Raw genomic sequence first — 21,143 nt, 5'->3', positions numbered from 1 at the left:
TGACCATTTTGGTTGCCCTCCTCTGGATACGTTCGAGTTTGTCAGTGTCCTTCTTGAACTGTGGTGCCCAGAACTGGACACAGTACTCCAGGTGAGGTCTGACCAGAGCAGAATACAGTGGCACTATTACTTCCCTTGATCTAGATGCTATACTCCTATTGATGAGGCCCAGAATTGCATTGGCTTTTTTAGCTGCCGCGTCACATTGTTGGCTCATGTCAAGTTTGTGGTCAACCAAGACTCCTAGATCCTTTTCACATGTACTGCTCTCAAGCCAGGTGTCCCCCATCTTGTATTTGTGCCTCTCATTTTTTTTGCGCAAGTGCAATACTTTACATTTCTCCCTGTTAAAATTCATCTTGTTTGTTTTGGCCCAGTTCTCTAATCTGTCAAGGTCGTTTTGAAGTGTGATCCTGTCCTCTGGGGTGTTAGTCACCCCTCCCAGTTTGGTGTCATCTGCAAATTTGATCAGGATGCCCTTGAGTCCATCATCCAAGTCGTTGATAAAGATGTTGAATAAGACCGGGCCCAAGACAGAACCCTGTGGCACCCCACTAGTCACTCTTCTCCAGGATGAAGAGGAACCATTGATGAGCACCCTTTGGGTTCGGTCAGTCAGCCAGTTACAAATCCACTGAGTGGTAGCATAGTCAAGACCGCATTTTACCAGCTTCTTTACAAGAATATCATGGGGCACCTTGTCAAATGCCTTGCTGAAATCAAGGTAGACTACATCCACTGCGTTCCCTTCATCTACCAGGCTTGTAATTCTGTCAAAAAACGAGATCAGGTTAGTCTGACATGACTTATTTTTCAGAAATCCATGCTGACTATTGGTGATCACAGCATTCCTTTCTAGGTGCTCACAGACTGTTTGCTTAATGATCTGCTCCAGAATCTTCCCTGGTATTGATGTCAGACTGACTGGGCGGTAATTATTTGGGTCCTCTCTTTTCCCCTTTTTGAAAATAGGGACAACATTTGCCCTCCTCCAGTCTGCGGGGACTTCGCCTGTTCTCCAGGAATTCTCAAAGATGACTGCCAGTGGTTCTGAAATCACATCTGCCAGTTCTTTTAATACTCTTGGATGCAGTTCATCTGGCCCTGGAGACTTGAATACATCTAGACTAGCCAAGTATTCTTGTACTATCTCCTTAGTTATTCTGGGTTGTGTTTCCTCTGCTGAATCATTTGCTCCAAATTCTTCAGGTCGGGCATTGTTTTCTTTATCGGAGAAGACTGAGGCAAAGAAAGCATTGAGGAGTTCAGCCCTTTCTGTGTCCCCTGTTTGCATTTCACCATCTTCTCCTCTGAGTGACCCCACGGTTTCTTTGTTCTTCCTTTTGCTACGAACATACCCATAAAAGCCTTTTTTGTTGCTTTTAACCTCTCTAGCAATCCTGAGTTCATTTTGTGCTTTAGCTTTTCTGACTTTGTGTCTACACGTGCTGGCTATTTGTTTGAATTCCTCTTTGGTGGTTTCCCCCCTTTTCCATTTTTTGTACACATCCTTTTTTAATCTTAACTCAGTTAAAAGTTCTTTAGATAGCCACCCTGGCTTCTTTAGGCACCTTCCATGTTTCCGTCTCATTGGTATTGCCTGAAGTTGTGCTTTTACTATCTCCCTCTTAACAAACTCCCAGCCATCTTGAACTCCCTTTCCTTTTAGTATTACTGTCCATGGGATCTCACCCAGCACTTCCCTAAGCTTTATGAAGTCGGCTTTCTTAAAGTCGAGAAATTGAGTCCTAGTATGCTTGGCTGCTCCTTTCCGCTGTATAGTAAACTTCAGAAGAGCATGATCACTCGCGCCTAATGATCCTTCCACTTCTACCCCACTAACCAGGTCATCAACATTGGTTAGGACCAGATCTAAAATGGCTGTTCCTCTTGTTGCTTCTCCCACTTTCTGGACAATGAAGTTGTCTGCAAGGGCAGTGAGGAATCTGTTTGACCTTATGCTCTTGGCTGAGTTTGACATCCAACAAATATCAGGGTAATTGAAGTCCCCCATTACTACTATCTCCCTTCCTTTTGCATGCTTGGCCATCTGTTCCAGGAAGGCATCATCTATGTCCTCCGTTTGGCTTGGGGATCTATAGTAAACTCCCACAATGAGGTCACTGTTATTCTTCTCTCCCTTAATTTTCACCCAAATGCTCTCACTTTGGCTTTGAGGTTCTAAATCTTGGATCTCTTCACAGGTATACACATCCCTGACATATAACGCCACTCCTCCTCCTTTCTTGTCTGGTCTGTTTCTTTGAAATAGATTGTATCCCTCCATTATTACATTCCAATCGTGGGATTTATCCCACCAGGTTTCAGTGATTCCTATTATGTCATATTTAGTTTGCTGTACCAGGAGCTCAAGCTCATCTTGTTTATTTCCCATGCTTTGCGCATTAGTGTACAGACATTGAAGTCCATTAATCATTCCCCCGTGTCTCTTATTTAAGGATTTTCTCCTCCCACCACTAGGTCTGCATGCTCTTTGCTCCATTCGGTCTATGACATTTGGATGATCATCTTCATCAATTGATAGACTCCTACCTTCAGGAGCACTGTCTCCCTCCCCCACATTAGTCAGTTTAAAGCCCTCCTGATGAGGTTTCTGAGATTTTTTGCAAAAACATTCCTCCCAACCGTTGTGAGGTGCAGCCCATCGCTTGCCAGAAGTCCATCTTCAAGAAACTGCAGTCCGTGATCTAAGAATCCAAACCGTTCCTGTTTACACCATTTGCGAAGCCAGTTGTTCACTTCCACTATTTTTCCCTCTCTCCCTGGGCCACGTCGTTCAACTGGGAGGACAGATGAGATGACAATTTGTGCATTTAATTGCTTCAATTTCCTGCCCAGAGCCTCATAATCTCTTTTGATCTTCTGGAGGCTATTGCTTGCAGTGTCATTGGTTCCCACATGAACCAAGAGGAAGGGGTATTTGTCAGTGGGTTTTATGATTCCTTGCAGTCGTTCAGTTACATCTTGGATCTTAGCCCCGGGGAGACAGCACACTTCCCGAGACATCTTGTCAGGCCCACAGATCACTGCTTCTGTTCCCCTCAGTAGGGAATCCCCTATCACCACCACACGCCTCCTCTTAGGTCTGGTCGGGGTTCTTCTGTGAGCTGTCCGTTCCAAGGTCGCCTGGACATTCCCTGAGGACTGCCTTTGCTGCTCGTCTTCATATACCTGATCGACTGTAATGAGGGAGAGATCCTCAAATGGAGTCTGCTCTTCGTCTTCCATGGTAGGGGAAAGGACCTCAAAGCGATTGCGTATTTCTAAACAATCAGAGCGAACCCTGGGCCTCCTACTTCTTTGAGTCACGTTTCTCCATATATCTGGCTCCTGTGTTGGTGAACTAGCCACCTTCTCAGGGGAGTCCCCTGTCTCTTCCTTGGTGGAGACGGTGTGCTCTGTTGCTTCCAAGAAGAGTTCCAGGTCTCTAATTCTTTGGAGCGTAGCTACATGTTCCTCCAGTTGCTGGACTTTGTCTTTTAAGAGGGCAATCAACATGCAATTGCTGCAGGTAAAGCTGCCTGCAACCTTTGGCAAGATGGCAAACATTGCGCAGGAACCACAGGCGACTGCAGCTGTTCCCTCACCCTCCATCTTGAGAACGTGTCGTTGGGGGTGACTACAGTGGTCCTCTATCATTAAAAGTGTGGAGACAGGACAAATAAATCCCCCCCAAAAAATCTAGGTCTCCCCCAACAAATGTTTGAGACTAGCTCCCCTAAATCTAAAATATGGATCAAACTGCGCGCGCCGCTAGGCGCGCGCCGCTGCCCTAAAACTCTGATAAGCTCCTCCCACAGCTAATCACCTACCTCAACAGAAGCCCTGCCCCCTCTGACCTTTGCACAGAGAGAGCAGCTAAACAGCCACAAGAAACTCACACAAGAAAACCCTTTTTGTTCCTTCTTCAGCTGCTGCCCTAAAACTCTGATAAGCTCCTCCCACAGCTAATCACCTACCTCAACAGAAGCCCTGCCCCCTCTGACCTTTGCACAGAGAGAGCAGCTAAACAGCCACAAGAAACTCACACAAGAAAACCCTTTTTGTTCCTTCTTCAGCTGCTGCCCTAAAACTCTGATAAGCTCCTCCCACAGCTAATCACCTACCTCAACAGAAGCCCTGCCCCCTCTGACCTTTGCACAGAGAGAGCAGCTAAACAGCCACAAGAAACTCACACAAGAAAACCCTTTTTGTTCCTTCTTCAGCTGCTGCCCTAAAACTCTGATAAGCTCCTCCCACAGCTAATCACCTACCTCAACAGAAGCCCTGCCCCCTCTGACCTTTGCACAGAGAGAGCAGCTAAACAGCCACAAGAAACTCACACAAGAAAACCCTTTTTGTTCCTTCTTCAGCTGCTGCCCTAAAAGCATGTCAGAGTGCAAGCAGATAAATAGGTACCGCTCCGGCGGGAAGGTAAATGGCGTTTCCGTGCGCTGCTCTGGTTTGCCAGAAGCGGCTTAGTCATGCTGGCCACATGACCCAGAAGCTGTACGCCGGCTCCCTCGGCCAATAAAGCGAGATGAACAATGCAACCCCAGAGTCGGCCACAACACAGAGTCGGTCAGGGGTCCCTTTACCCTTTACCTAGGCTAAACACTGCCTCCACACTGAGAACAAACTGGTTCTGAATACTGTATGTATTTGAAAGCAATAAAACACCTACATCAGAGACCTTTTTATCCAGATTGGAAAGCTTGTTTTTAACATATATTCTCGCTTCCAGAAAGGATAGAGAGTAAGGCACATGGTATACAGTAGTACCTCGGGTTACATACGCTTCAGGTTACATACGCTTTAGGTTACAGACTCCACTAACCCAGAAATATTGCCTCGGGTTAAGAACTTTGCTTCAGGATGAGAACAGAAATCGTGCTGCAGCAGCAGCAGCGGGAGGCCCCATTAGCTAAAGTGGTGATTCAGGTTAAGTACAGACCTCCAGAACGAATTAAGTTCTTAACCCTAGGTACCACTGTATATCAGATGGGATGCTAGCTTCTGATATTCAAAGAACTTCAAGAACAGTTACCTACTGGGATAAGGAAGATAAGGATGACATGAGGTAGCCTACAGTATATAAAAAGGTGCCTGGGCATATAAACTTCAAACCCTTCTCAAGTTGGCTGTATGCAGTTATGGGAACTGGGAATAGTATGGACAGCATTGTCAGGTTTACTACATACAGCAAAAGTTTCTGTAGAGCTTACTTCCTCCTGAAGTTTAGCACTCAACTGACATGTAAACAAACATATATAGGGAAATATCTTAAACCTCCTGGAATGAGGATTTTTTTTTTTTTTTTACTGAGGTTATCTAGCCTCAGTAAAAGTATCATCTCATAGGATAAAGGGGTCTGATAGGCATTGGTAGCATGTCATGGTAAATGTCATCATAAACTGATCATGGCTGTTTTGCTCCTTCCTGTAATCACAAGGGGGGAAACAAATCAGAGATGCTGGTTTATTTCAACCCCCTTTCCCAAATCACCATCTGCGATAAGTACTGTTTTTGTTCTAGCCAAAATGAGGAGGAAAAACAAGTTCATAAGCTAATTAAAATATTTTCAGAATCACAATACTTTAAAAAACTGCATCCTGACTTTACCTGGATTCCCTTTGCTGTAGATTATGCTGTAAATGTATAATACAAACCCTACAATAAATTATTATACAACTATGGCTTTGAGAAAATTCAAACGCTTTCCACAATGTAACAAGTTCACTCTTTTTGGAAATTATAGTTGCAGTTTACTTCAGCTAGGAGTATCAATTTGATATTTTCTTAATTATGAATTTTACTTTTCTTTTTACTCCCCGCCCCCAATCTTATGTACCAAGTACAGTTGGTAAATCCTAATTATATATCATTCGGAGGAACATCTGAGCCACACTATCAGTGAAGGGCTACAGCTTATTTGTATATCATCTGCACTGCGGGAAGAAGGCCCAAGGTTCAATCTGCAGCATTTCCAGGGATGATGGGAGATGTAGTCCCAACAACATCTGGAGGTCCCTACAGGTCCCTATCCTGGCATAGAAGTCTATGACAGATTTTCCAGTTTTATTACAGGTGAATCCTTTCTACCACCGCTGCTTAACAGTACAGTCCTAGACATGTCTACTTGGGAGTAGAATAGGATTTACTCCCAAGTATGTGTGTATGTGATTGCAGCCTAAAGCCCCCACTACTTTATAGAATGGTGCAACTGCTGTACGAAACTACATCTCACCTGTCCTTTGCTATATATATATATATTAATACCCATCAATGTAAATGTTCGAGTTAATACTTATTTCAAGTTCTCTTCATTTTTAGTGAGACAGTTATAAAGAAAACCATTTAGTGTTCAGGAAAACATGTTTATACTTAAAATTCTAAACACGTATCACAATAGTTAAATGGCAGTTGAAGAGGAAAATCAAGCTATTTACATATTTATATTATATAATAAATGAAGAAATGCAGTAGGCAATATGCATATTCCATGTTCAAAAAGGCGCATGATGCAGGATTTAAAACATTAGACCAGCTCCCTTTCAAGCATTTCAGAGTGTTCCATTAAAAACATACATATTCGTCCCAATGGCTATACATATTTAACTTCAGTTATTTCATTCACATATGTCAAGAGATGAAATAGTAATACAAAATCATTGTGAAAATGACATGCCTAATTTTCCATTTTGTTTGCTGCTTTAATTAAAAAAAGGAACGGAAAGAAAAATGGGCAGCACCATTCTGGTTTTAAGGAAGTTTAAATTTACAATGATTACTTTCAACTGCAAAGCTTTTTGGAAGAATATAGCTCACCACACTACTGTATTCCCACCTCTACCCAACATATTCTCTTTCGAGAAGCAAACACATGACAAAAGAGAACCCTGTTTGTATAATCTGCTCAGATGCAAGCCAGAACCAGCACTCATGCTAGTTGCTCCTCTGCCAAATAATGACTTAATATTCAGAAATATTTTTACATGGTATCTTCCACAGAAATATTTTCTGCAGAATCAATAGGTCTTTGTTTTGTTTTTCTGGAAGTTTGCTCAAGTTTGACGCGGGCAACGTCCCCGTCCAGAAGGAACAGGGATGTCCAGAATTCTGCGTCTGTCTTCATATTCATCAGTATCTGTTGAGTCTTCGTCTTCATCCATCGCACATTCGTTATGATTGGTTTCCTAAATGCAGGAACAAAAGTAATATAGGTAAGCTCTTTGACAAAGTTTCCTTGCAAAACTACCCCAACTAAATGTTATCATGTTTATCAAGCTGAGCTGCATTAAACAAAGGATCAATGAGTACCACAGAAAAAGTAAAATACTTTAACATCTCTTGTAGTTTGTATGGCATTTATACAACTATGTCTGGTTTCCAACAGATTGCCAAAGTGTTACCCAACAGAAAGCCTGGGGCTGGGCTGAAATTCCTGTCACAGCCATTCAAGATGGCATTATGCTATATATTGGACACTAGACAGTAGGACAATTCTTTGGTTCTTTAGTAGGCATTGGGCAAGATCCAAAACAATGCCAGTGGACACAACAGATTCTGGGGGCATGCAGGGAGCAGCAGCAGGAAATAAAAGGAAGGGGAGCTGGCTCCTGCATGTTTTCTGGCTGCCTGCGAGGAGCACGGAGAGGAATTAGAAGGAAAGACCTCTGCTTTCCCCTCTGCTTGCCTGGAGGGGAGGGGATTTGCCTGCTCTTTGTTCCGTTTGAGCAAACACAGCAATGAAACACAAGCGAGTGGGCAGTAAGACCCTGAGGCAGAATGCAGGAAAGCAGCAACTTCCTCTTTTCAGGTTTCCCTCTCCGACGCAACGCACGATTTGATTTTTGCTGATTTTTGTTCCTGCGCTCCCCTAATCGGCTCCAGGGACCCCCCCCCCCACATTCGCTCAATAACACGCACAGACATTTCCCCTTCCTTTTTAGGAGAAAAAATCTGCGTGTAATAGAGAGAAAAATACGGTATATAATATGTAAAGGTAAAGGTACCCCAGCCCGTACGGGCCAGTCGTGACCGACTCTGGGGTTGTGTGCTCATCTCGCTTAAGAGGCCGGGAGCCAGCGCTGTCCGAAGACACTTCCGGGTCACGTGGCCAGCGTGACGAAGCTGCTCTGGCGAGCCAGCACCAGCGCAGCGCACGGAAACGCTGTTTACCTTCCCGCTATAAAGCGGTACCTATTTATCTACTTGCACTTAGGGGTGCTTTCGAACTGCTAGGTGGGCAGGAGCTGGGACCGAACGATGGGAGCTCACCCCGCCGCAGGGATTCGAACCGCCGACCATGCAATCGGCAAGTCCTAGGCACTGAGGTTTTACCCACAGCGCCACCCATGTCCCTTTTATATAATATGTAGGCAATATCAAATTATTAATATATCTAATATATTTGTTCTTCCCCAAACTGAGCATTACTCAAAAAACAAAGCAAAGCAAAGCAAAAAACAACAAAACAAGCAGTCAGAAAAGACATTTTACTACTTAGGCTTTTCCCAAATGTTCCAGGACCTTTATACACATTTCATAATCCCATATATGAGAAAGTTGTTATCAATCCCCTCACTGCATTTTTGCTCATAATTGATAAAGAAACAAGTATGATACTTGAGCACACACATTTTTAAACTAGGTATTTTTTTACTTTACTCACCTTATAGCTTCTAAAAACTATTAACCTAGTTTTATGCAAAAAGGAGATCACTATTTATATTTAAACACAAAATCCAATTGTTTTCTGGAAACCAAAGAGAAGAGTTAAGGCCTAAAAACATCCATTTTAACTTACCATGCGTGCTGTAGATACTTTGAACGTTGGGCAAACCATATGAAATCTAGGAATGGTAACATTAAAAAATCTGTCTTTATAGTAGAGACAATGGAATGTATAGTATCCTTCCATGTACCCTGAAGTAGTGGCAAATGTCGTACAGCTGGTATATTCATAAACCCGACCAGGGCTGATTATGGGAAATTCTCCTGTAGAAACAAAATTAACAGAGGACTTCAACCTCTGGAACCAAACATACTTCAATTAGGATCAAACTTAACATTGCAATGAACTTTTAAAAAAAGTGTGCTTACAACTAGTCACTTTTATTTCTAAAAGAAATACAGCCACAAGACTGGTTCCAATACAGGCCCCATACCACTTTCTTGACAAAAACAAACAAACAAACCCACTCTCTTGACTGCTATTTGCCCTCAAATGTGATATTTATACAGCAAACAGAATATATGGGGGCAGTTTATCAGCCATGGTCATGGGGGAGTGTTTCTCACCAAAAACTGGGCTCCAATTTAGACTGAGAACAAGTTTCAGTGCAGGGCCTCAAAACTACTCCCCTTCGCCCCAATAAAACTGGCCAGTTTAAGCACGCTTTTTTAAACAGCATGTTTATTGTAATGTGTAGTTTGGCCCTTAGAACAGTGCCACAGACTTCGAAGAAACAAAGAGCGAGCAATCTATACTATTATAGATTTTAATTTTAGTATAAAATTGTAAGGGTGCTGCCATGCTGCAGTTTGCATGGCTTATTTGAGAGGCAGTTGGTGTGAGGCCCAGGCAGGCAGGAAGACAGAGCGAGTGAGCAGGCAGCCCAAGCAAGCAGGTGAGTAAGTGTGGCAGCCACCTCAGATAAGCCACAGAGCAACAGGCAGGACAGTCTGGGGCAGCTCCCAAGAAATCATCCTGCCCTGATGCCACTGCCCACCACACGTTTCTCCCCTTCCTTCTCCCCGCTCCTTGCTGAAGGAAGCAGCAGTAGCAGTAGCAGTAGCAGTAGCAGTAGCAGTAGCAGTAGCAGTAGTAGCAGCAGCAGTAGCAGCAGCAGCAGCAGCAGCAGCTGCAGCAGGGAAAAGGGTAGAAAGCCTTCCCCTCCTTCATTCCCTCTCCATGTGCTGTTGCAGGGAAGCAAAGAAGAGAATGTCTCTTTCGTTTTCATCCCACTGTTGCAGGCTTCTTTTTCAGTCCTTCCTCAGTGATGGTGCACTTGCAACAAAGAAACCTTTTTTTAAAAAGTTTAATTGCCACACAGCGGGGGCAGCGATGGTTGCTTAGATTGGAATCATGGCTGAGAAGAAAAGGATCAAGGTTTCTCTAACTGCACCCTGCATTTGTTGTTGTTGTTTTTAAAACAGTTACATTCTTTAAATATTCCTTACCTACTACTCCAGGACCTTGCACCTCCTCCACATCACCTTTGGCATTGGTTATTCTCCAGTACCGACTGTCTAGCTGACAAGCCTTCTCTGGAAGAGCATCTTTGGACATCTCAATTCTAAAAAATTATGCAAAATACTCATTTTAGTGAGAGAGCAAAAGCACTAGCCAAAAACTATTACCTTCCTTAAAATACTATCCAGAATATTTTAACTGTTTTAGGGCCTTGAGAGGTGGAAGGAAATAGCTGTGACACTCGTCTGACCACATTACAAACAACACTCATTAGCAGGGGCATAAGAGTCATGTTTTTCTCTGACACAATGTAGTAATTTGACTGTCCAAGAAATGCTACCCTAAGGGGGAAGATCTAGATCCTGTAATTATTACACAGGAAAAATAACAATTGAACAGATGTTAGAAGAAAGAATATGTTCTATAGAACACTACAGAAAAGGAAGTCAAAAGCAAAGAAGTAACTTCAGTGCAGTCTTGTAAAAAGCATTCAACATTTCCCCATTCTTACTTTTTATCTCTCACTGATAAATTGTGATTTTGGAAGGACATATTTTAGGTCGTTTAGAATTTTGCCAGTGAGCAAAGAAAGCTTCAAGATGTGTGAGTAACACATTGATAAAATCAGCATTCATTTACTGCTCCTACCTGATTCTGTAAGTAAAGAAATAGTGAGGTGGATGTACAGAACTGAGTTCAGGTAGAAAAGATGTGGAGACAGAGACAGTAATATCTCCTGTTGTTGCTACGCAACTCTTGTCATGAACGTATCTAGCAAATAAAGAAAAAGGCATTATCTTGTCTGATAGTTTAAAGAATAAACAAATACTGAAAAATTCATTTGTATAAAACCAACTTTCACCTTACAATTTGTGCATCTATTTCTCTCCATAATAAGAGAAGGCATTCTCTGCACCTGCTTAATGCCATTTAGACTATATCTGTTTCTGCAGAACATAGTGCAAATGTATTGCTAACATTACAATGTTATTATTGTAAATAATAAGTGTGCTTTGCTTTACTACCTCATTCTCACATACATGTCTAACAAATATTATAAGATGATAATTTATTTTTGTTACAAGTTTAAGATTATTACATTTTGTAATACATTTTGTAATCTGTACCACAGATTGTAAACCAAAGCCATAATACCTGAAAATCTGGTCTCTGATGATGGGATAGCCACCTGTTACTACATTGTTTACATAGGAGGTGAACCATTCCAAATAGGAGCTACCTAATGGCAAAGGGGGAGAAACATTTCACAAGGTCATAAAAAGGCCAGTATGCCAATTACATATGCTATGACTAAAAACAAAACAAAACAAAACAAAACAAAGAACAGTTCAGACCTCCCAGGTGGTGGTCACCTAGCTCTGACCATTAGCAGTCTCAAGTACGTGGTAAGGCACAAATGCAACCAAGATTTGGTTTTTCCTTCTCCCTCTCGAGACAGGGCACTCCAAGCCAGAGAATGGAAGTGAAGTGAAAGGATGTGCTCTTATCTTCCACCACCTGGCTGCTTTTAGATACAGTGCTAGTGCCCAAACTTATCTTGCAAATACCGAACTTGTGTGGGTAGATTTCAAGAGATATGATTTGGATTCTAGCACCTGAAGAGTTACGCTTACTTTCATTCTCTGCTTATAAATGCACTCTCCCAACATCTTGCAATATTACGCGTGATCACAGTTTAACATATAGTTTGTCCCCTAGGGTGCAAAAGTTCTAGAATGAGCAAATACTGTATGCTGAGATAAGTGGATAAAGTTCCAGACATATTCCAATTCATATTGACGTCTCTAAATTGTTTCCCATTTAAGTTCCAAAATACTTTTACCTGTAATAAACATATCAATTGCAGATGGATTGCGGGCCATTTGATCCTTTAAAAGAAAAAGGGAAAAGTTTATTTGTATTCTTAAAAACTGGATTTACAGGTGACATTTGTACCATACAATACTGCAGGAAAATATTAGTTTATAACCAGTAGTAAAAAAAGAGCAAAATTAAGTGTTTCATCTGTGCAAGTCACTTTATGTTCCCATCTCGTCTGTGAAAATTTGGTAGAAAACTCAACTTGAAAAGTTAGATTTATTTCTTTGAAATTATAGTATCAATAAAACAGTCTTTATATTAATGTGTGTGTTTTTTAATATTAGATAGCTTTCAGAAGTTCTTCTACTTAGTTATGGCCCTTCCTGTAGTTAAAAACCAAATTGGTGTTTTATGTACCGCTATCAACAATAGGGTGCTTTGATTCCCCCCCCCCCCATGCACTGTTAATAAATAACTTACTATTATTTCAAAGTGTGAAGTTTGATTTTTATGCACTAGACACACTTGTAAGAAGCCAATTTTTTTGGAGGCAGACTTCTAATCAACTTGCAAGATCCTCCTTCCCCATCATCACATCCCCAGCTTCTTCACTAGTAGCCCTGCTTTGCCTGTCTCTCAGCTCCAGGTCCTAATGATCAGCCTTCACTTCCCTGGCAATTATAGCAATAGCTGCCATTTAAAAGCCCCTCTCCTTCACAAGTTAGAACGTTTGAACATTTATGTGGCCTTTTGTGGATGGTGGGAAGTAGCTCAGAGATGAAAGACAGCTGATTTTAGATTTTTTAAAACATTCTACACACATATACTGCATCAGTTTCATCTACTGAAGATAATGAGTAGCATTAGTGTTGTCTAAAGTGTCTATTTACAAGTCTTTCTTACTGGGCATTGGTAGAAGATCTCGTAACTATTGCGACCCTCCACGCTTTCCAGAGCCATGTACTGACTCAATCCAGTGTGGATGCAAAAGGTTAAGGGGAGGCACTGTTTCAGTCCTAGCCGCTGCTGAAAACCACCGGCTGCTGTGTCGATGTCCAGCAAATCTTCAGAGCGATAGTGGTTGGAAAGGGCCATGCTTCCCATCAACCTTTGGAAAGACAGAAAGAAAAGGGGGAGAGACATTATTAACCATTGGAAGAAACAAATTTCAAGTATGTGCAAGCTTACGTAGCGGCCGACTGCCAATTAGCAATGACAGTTAACGTTAGCTTCTCACCCTGGAACGACTAGCTTCTGTCCATTATGGATCCGAAATGAACATCGATAGTCATCGGGGAGTTTGCAACCAATTTGTGCTTCCACAGCATCCAGATCTTCCTCCCGAACACTCTCTGTGAGCATTCAAAAACTATACCATTTAGCAGATTATCTTCAGACAATATAAACAATGCATTTTGCAGTAACTTATTTAAGATGTGATGTTAAAACCTCTTTAGCAAGCCCCATTCAAGTCAGCAGGTGTGACAACTGTGTTTAGAATCATATACTTTCCTAGGGCTTCTTCAGTTTACTTTTTCTGAAACAGACATTAATACTTATGTCAGAAACACTACACGAAAAGCATAATGTCTTTTGCTTTTGGAAAACACCTATGTACTCCAAAGTGGTGGGCTTCTTTTTAAGACAAACCAGAGATAGAAGTCTGTCTTAATTCAAGCCAAAGCATATAATTTGTATAGGGGCACAATGCTGTAAAACAAGGAAGGCCAACTAGTAGTCTGTAGTCCAGACTCAGAAGCAGTTTTTGTCCGATTCTCCTGCCCTATGCAATTTGTGGCTAAAATATTTGCCAACTATTACTCAGGAGGAGAATAAATAATTTTCAAGGGCCATATAAGAGAGAAAATGGCATGTGTTAATGTTTGTTGTTTAGTCATTTAGTCATGTCAAACCCTTCGTAACCCCAAAAGAGATTCATGTATTCCAAAGCCTACAGTAACTATCATTCTCACCTAGTATGGCTGCTTCCATTCTAGGGTTTTTAGTAATGCTGAGACACTATCAGCTGCAAGTGAAATTAAAATGGCACTAGAGAGTTACATTCCCCTTGCATGTCTCTATAGTGAAGGAAAGAGGAACAATGAAACAGCTGCTCCAAAACTGGCTGCTAAAGAAAAATAAGAGACCACTTGCAATATATGGTTGGTTTTGCTTGATAAGAATGCACATCTGCTCTAGCACACTGATTAAACTTTTAAAAGCATGTATTATTGTTTTCCCCCCCACAAGAAGAAAGGCAGGAAAAGGGCAGGGCATGTTCCAGACTTGGGGGGTGGGTGTCATTTGAAGAAGCTCCTCTGAGAAGTGGGGGAGGAAGAGCTGATCCTGAGGCTTTGAAAAACATTTCTGCACTTCATTAGTGTGCAAAAGTACAATGAAATGCTTTCTTTAAAAAAATAATAATAATTTGTTGAGCTTTTAAAAAATTCTGAATTTAGGGTTAAGACTTCCTGTTGCCCCCCATTGTCTAGAAGCCTATAAGATTGAGACATATAGCTGCTTTGCAAACCTCTTTGAAATTCAGCGCAGCTGAAAGGGATTCTCCTTTCCCCCCATAATCTTCTCAGATTTCCAGAAAAGCAGTGAGACCTCTGGGAAAAGATCCACACACATGGACCCCATTTTGGTGTTTTAAGGAGCATCTCTACCCCCACCCTCGACAAACCAGTTGCTGAATGATTAATGGAAAGATGCAGAATTCAGGGGTAAGAACATCTTGTTCAAACCATTCCTCAAATCTCACAGTGTGTGCTTTTCATATCTACTTCTTCAAAACTCTATTGCTGCTGCACTTTTGCCTTTGTACAAAACTGGGAATTAGAATTAACAAAAATAAAATGCAAAATTCAATAGTGTTTTGCCTGTCCGCACTGGACAGGCTAGCACCGATTCACATCAAAGTCAGAAAACCCACTACAAATTGGGTCCTTAAGCTTTCCTTAATTTCATCATGTTTACAGATACTGTACATTATTTAACAGTTTGTGAAAAATACCACACTCATTACTATATTATGCTTTCGAGGTCCATTTGGTTTTCCTTTTCCTGTTCTAGATCACTATGCCAGATTGACAGCTAAGCACACACAAAGAAGGCTAAAATAAAAAAGGGGGAGGACAGAACTGTTTTCAGCTTAACAGGCATGTTGGCAATAGTTAAATAATCTAGGGTGTTCATTAAGTGGCACTTGACACTGATCTAAAACGATAACTTTAGAGATAAACAATACCTTTCAAAGAAGTAATCATCCGAGGACAACGCTGAAACAGATATTTTTCTAAATCATCCCAGGCCTTTTTAAGTGTAGCATAAATTTGAATATACCTTCCGAGATCAGCATACGTATCTATAAAGATTGCTTTCCAACTCCGAGATTTCTCAGCTCTAAAAAGATAAAAAACAATATCTAAACAGAAATAAGTAGTAAGAATATTGCATATATGCATTTTTTGAAAACTCTTAGTACCCCCCCCCATTTGCTAATTTCCAATTTTTTTAGGTAAATTCCAGTTCAGAAGTTTGGATTACAGTTCAATGAGCAGGATTTGCATAAGTGTTTAACTATCCCATTAAAAAAATTCAACTGGAGTTGTATTTAATTTTGAATAATATGCACACAAAAAGCAGGAAGGAAGAATAAGCCTCATAATTGTGTAATATTGTACAGAAACAACAGAAATAAGATTTTACAAAAGGGAAAGCAAAATACCATTCTGATAATTGGCTAATGATTTATGAATTCATTCTAGAGGATGTCACAAAAACAGTCAAGGCTTTGCCACAGGTGTGAATAAAGAATCCTTATGCATAAGAAACATAGGGCTGGCCAGCAAAAAAAAAGGGGGGGGGGCATAGTGCCATGTGAATTTTCATGCATGCTTTACCAAGGAAACCTGTAAAAGTGACTGTGTGTCAAAATGAGCGGCAATTAATCCAAACACAAACATGCAATTTTCTGATATCCAATTAGATTCCAATTAAAACCTATGGGATAAGAATATTGCAACATTTTTCATAGAACTACCCTACGACTTAGACAAGCTAAGCTATTCTAGTATATCTACTAGAGAATCAGCACCACCTAGCATCTTTTCAGGAGGAAGCTATTATTTACTAACAGATTATTTCATATTGAGCTGATCCTTGCATACTTTTTCAGCTATTTCAAAATTTATTTTTTAATGCACACAACTTTTAATCCAAGAAGTAGTCTACAAAAACTTGTAAATTTACCAGACAGAAAACTGGTAACACAACTGAATAATTTTCTCATTTTATGTAAATTAAACACTAGCCATACTTACTCAGACAAAAGCCAATATTTCTTACAGTGCCTCCTCCACAGTGGATCATGACTTGAAAACTGATTTAATCTACGGCTTACGCAACAGCAGCTGCAAATACAAAGTCAGTTTAAATTTCTCTACAAGTCAGACTAAAACTAGGTTCAGTAATGATTACACTTGTACTTTGTACAGAAATGCTGGAGAATTTCCAGTTTTTAAAGTTAAATTTGACACATGATTTCACACTTTAAGACTCAATTCTCTAAATTAACCCACACTTTTGTACATTTTCTCCATGGCAGCTGTGTTGTGGAATTCTGGACACTTTCATTTTGTGCCCCACCCCATGCTCTTTAACATCTGTATGAAGCTGCTGGGTGAGATCAGAAGACGATTTAGAGTGAGGAGTCATCAGTATGTTGATGACATTCAGCTTTGTTTATTTCATCAGAATCAAGTGAGACTGTTCAGGAACTGGACTGGTGCTTGGATTTGGTAATGGGCTGGATACGGGCCAAATTTTCAAATAACTGGAGTTCTCCAAGTTAGGGCATTAGCTTCCAACTTGTTATGATGAATATGAGAAAAATAGAGAGCAAGAGCTAAAAAAAAACACAAAAAAAAAACACCCTAGCCCCTCTGTAGAGGGCAAGGGAGAAAATTAATCTTAAAAGCTAAAATAAATTAGCTTTGGTTTTTCATCTATTCTCATCAGAGATACCTCTCAGGGCAGGAGATTCAATTCATGTCGTAATCACTACTTCAGGAAGAGCAAGTTAATTTAGAGTTTGTTCAACTGTATGTTCAGAAACCTATTTGGTATAAATTATTTGAATTGTACTACTTGTGACATATATGGGAGGCAACATCATGGTAACATAAGCCCAGTAATGTTGCACATTTGTATGTATTTGCTATTTTGCCAAGTGTTTACAATTCTCAGCTTTGGTTGTTGTATTAATTTGCACCTTTTGGAAAGGACTAAATGGTGTTAAGGTGAGCTCAGCATATAGATTTTGGACAGATGAAATAAATGGCAGGGAATGTGGAATCATTGCCATAGGAAATGAAAGGGGATACTTAAGTCCCATCTTCCAACCATTGGGAATTCTGCCAAGCCTTTGTTGGGCTGCTTATAAAGCACACCAATTATCTGTGCTTAACTTTAGCTTTAACAGATGTCAAACTCAGCACATTAAACAAGATATCCTAATACAATGGCGTACACACCTCCCTACAGGTTCTACAGAATTTCCATTAACACTGAAAAACTATGAATTGTCATTTGGGTGCACAGTTCATACAGCAGAATATATTTACCACCACCATCAGATTAGATCATAGTGTATAGAGACAAACTGAGGCAGACACTATAGTATCTATAACATTAAACACAAAAAATACAAATAACTGGAAATTTAGGGACACTCCACGAGCCATTTTAAAGAAATTGTAAAGCAAAGGAGAGTAAAACAAAGGCTTTTCCTTTTGAAGTCAATTTTATATTAATATATGGAAACTCCCTCAGGGGAGAGGTCCATCTATTTTGGCTCCACGATTATCTCAGGTTTTGAAACAGAGGGTCACAGAAACATTCTGGAAGTGAATAATTCCATTGCAAGGAATGCAGAACATGTCAAAGTTTTACTATGCTTTCATGATCAGACATTAACAAAACAACTCGCTCTCAGCACTTTGCAAGCTTGGCTCAAACTAAAAGGTTCCACTTCCAAGCTGCATTGTCAATGCTAGCCTCATCTAAAGTATGTGCAGTCAAGGGCCAAACTAGACATAAATGCATCTTCCAGAAAAAAATAGTCCTGTGGTTTTGCTTTAAGTGAGAAGAAGCCTCAGCAGGTTTCAAATTTAATCAGAGGAATGAAGAGGGGCTACTTTTCTTCTCTGGTCACTTCTTAAGGGAAAATATATGGGAGCCAATACATGTTCTACTGCATGTGGAAAAGCAGCCTGGGAAGGGACAATTCTGAGTTTAAAGAAGTAGAAAAGGAAAGGCTTAATTTCACCTCCTGCATTTCGCTACCTGATAAGGACAGCACACTGTGGCTACTTTTTGTCAGGAGAGGGTTACTTTTTATTTTTAAAAAACAATGTCAGGAGATGGTTGTGGCGCTCAATCAAGTCCAGCCCCCAGCTACCTTGCACAAAGGAAGACACACACCCCATATCACAAACCTTATCAATCTATTCCTCTGCCACCGAGAGGATTTTAAGCATCCACCATGTGGTGTCACTAGGGCAGGGCTGGCTTCGAGCACGTTGCCCAGAGCCAGCACCTGTTGACACAGCCGCGCTGTGGTGAAAGAAAACCTGTCTATCAGCGCAGGGCCAGCTTGGAAGCCACTTGGGACCCACGGCAGGAGCCTCTCCAGAAATGTGCAATGCAGAGCAGCCCAGAGCACCAGGAGCTCTTGCAGGGGGGTGGGGGGGAAGGAGATGGGTTGGGGGCCGCTTCCCCACAGACAGGGCCATCGACCCAGCTCCCATAACCAGGGCTATCCCTCGCCCCATTTCCCCACTCGGCTCAACCCAAGCCTCGCATCCCCTACTCTTCCTTCCCATTCGGGAGCTTCTCCATGGAGATGTTTCCTGCACGCGCAGCCCCGCCATTGATGGGTTTTTTGGGTGGTGGTTGTGGTGAAAGGAGACGGATCGCCATGGCCCTCTCTTCCCCCGAGAAGGCGGCAGCAGCAGCCGCCACCCTCCTCCTCTTCCTCCCCATTTCCCCACGGTTGGCGCCGCCAAGGGAACCTAAAGGCAGCCCCGAGAGCGCCGCCCTGCCCCGCATTAAGCCCCGCCGGGCGCCGGGCTCCCCGCACCTCATGAGGTCCCTGTAATCCAGGAAGCTGAGGACGAGCAGCAGCGGGTCCGTGGGCAGCGACTCCAGGCTCAGGGGCTGCAAGTCCAGCTCAACGGACGCCGCCATCTTGACGCCTCTCTGGTCGGGCCTCGGCTCCGGAGTGGGAGGCTCCTCCTCCTCCTCCTCCCCGCTCAGCTGGGGCCGGGCTGGGCTGGGCGAGGGCGAAGCGCGGCCTACGGCTTGTTCCTGCCCGCCTGGCAGGCATCTCCCGCCCCTCACGCTGGTTTGTTATCAAACACAGACACACACACACACAGGGCTGGACTGGGCTCAAGGGACGCGCTGCTGCATCCAAAGCCTCGATCTCACAAAACGCTTCTCGCCTGGAGGGTTGTGGGCGCGAGGGCTCCTTTGAACAGCTGCACTGCAGCAGGTAGAAATGCAACAGGTGTAGCTTTCCCGTTTCCCAATTTTGGGTCTGCAAGATTTGACTTTCGAGCACGCGCAGTAGGCAAGGCGACGGCACGTGCTTAGTTAGGGCGCCAGGAAGCAGGTAGAATTTGAGGTTTATTTATTTTTAAAAAAATCATTTAATTTTAATTATTTCATTAAATTAATTTTAAAAGTATTTAAAAAAGAACTATCAAATAGTAGGCATCACTGGGGGCAGGACGGGGCTTTATTAGACTTCCTCGCACCCTACTCCACTAACTCCACTTTAGGCCACCTGAGCTTCAAGCAACAACATAGGATGCAGAAGTACCACCAGGCTGTGTACAAGTAGGACCAATCCAAGTAGGACCTGAACTACCGCAAAGTGGTGCCACCCACCACTGGCGGAGGAAGAGGAGTGTGGGGGGAGTGCACCGCCCCTGGCAGCGCGATCCCAGTAGGGTGCCATCGTGGCTGCCCCCCCACGCTGGGCACCACGCCCCTGCAGATGGCGCGCCCCGCCCCCATGATGCACGCCACGCCCCTGTGGGCAGCGCACCACGCCCCCGGGATGTGCACCAGCCCCGCCACTGCCTATTCTCTGCCCCCCCCCATTTGCCAGAGCATTAAGCTCCCCCACTGCCACCCACCCCTAACTCAGACAGCTGCTCCAGAAGGAAACAGAGGTCAGTAATATCAAAAACTCCTGAGAGATCAGTGAGAATTAACAGGGACATATTCCCCCTGTCTCTCCCAACAGAGGTCATCATACAGGGCAACCAAAGCAGTTTCTGTGCCAAAACCGGGCCTAAACCCAGATTGAGCTGGATCTAGAAAATCGGTTTCCTCCTAAAGCTCATGGATTTTATTTTGAATTACCGATCTGGATTTTATTTTGAATTATTGGGGGGGACGGGACCATAATCTTTTCAGTGCTTATGACCCCTAAATATCTTAATCCAGCCCTGAGCATGTGTCAGATTTCCCCAAGACACCAATTCCATTCCTTCAAGAAAAACTCAGCTGTTTTAGGAGGGAGCCTGTAACTGTGTAATGAAGTAGCTGATAACCCTAATCTATGAAATGCACATTCAGTGTGCTGCTCTTCTCAGAAACTTGGGTAACAACTTGGATTATGTAAAAAGAAGATGTTTTACAGCTGAAGAGCTTTAATGTAAGGGTTAAATAAAATGGTAATCCCAAAATTTGTTGCCTTCCATAGAACACATCGACTTTGGGTGGAATTAATAAAAAAGCTGCTATCGAATGGTTATGATAACTTTTGTTTATGCTATTTTTTAAAGTGGTCTTGCAGTCAGGCCTGAGTGCCAGAATATGTTTTTCATAATGTTGGTTCAGCCGTGGAATACATGAAATAATAATGGGCAGATTGCCCTTACCTATGTTGTCATAAATAACCTTTCTCATTACTGATTCCCAGATGCATCTGGATTTGGAGCAAGATTTCCAGGAATGTAGGATGAGATATCTAGACATATTTTAGCCTTAGTATCTTTTATTATGGAAAGTAATTACTGTGTACATCTTATTAACAAACCACAATTCC

The 21,143-nt window shown here is 42.2% G+C and overlaps 1 protein-coding gene across 1 annotated transcript; it reads right to left on the bottom strand.

The window, feature by feature from the left end:
* Window positions 1–6,356: 6,356 nt before the first annotated feature.
* On the bottom strand, window positions 6,357–19,432 carry FBXO3 (F-box protein 3). Its single transcript, XM_028728302.2, has 11 exons — window positions 19,164–19,432; window positions 16,345–16,434; window positions 15,270–15,424; window positions 13,257–13,371; window positions 12,923–13,127; window positions 12,042–12,087; window positions 11,354–11,438; window positions 10,847–10,969; window positions 10,186–10,301; window positions 8,810–9,000; window positions 6,357–7,196 (listed from the first exon to the last, which is right to left on the bottom strand). Exons 1-11 carry the CDS (start codon window positions 19,268–19,270, stop codon window positions 7,065–7,067), a joined length of 1,365 nt encoding a protein of 454 aa, XP_028584135.1. The 5' UTR covers window positions 19,271–19,432; the 3' UTR covers window positions 6,357–7,064.
* Window positions 19,433–21,143: the final 1,711 nt, after the last annotated feature.

Source organism: Podarcis muralis, chromosome 1, assembly GCF_964188315.1.
Source record: "Podarcis muralis chromosome 1, rPodMur119.hap1.1, whole genome shotgun sequence".
In the NCBI taxonomy this organism is placed as follows: Eukaryota; Metazoa; Chordata; class Lepidosauria; order Squamata; family Lacertidae; genus Podarcis; species Podarcis muralis.
Note: the sequence above shows the minus strand (reverse complement) of the source record. Positions and strands in the feature narration are given on the sequence as shown.

Coding starts and splice junctions, on each gene's coding strand:
- FBXO3 (XM_028728302.2), bottom strand. CDS start 19,270: ATGGCGGCGTCCGTTGAGCTGGACTTGCAGCCCCTGAGCCTGGAGTCG. Junction 10,302..10,846: donor TTCTTTACTTACAGAATCAG/GTAGGAGCAGTA, acceptor ATAATTTTTTAG/AATTGAGATGTCCAAAGATG. Junction 9,001..10,185: donor GCAAGGTCCTGGAGTAGTAG/GTAAGGAATATT, acceptor TTGTTTCTACAG/GAGAATTTCCCATAATCAGC.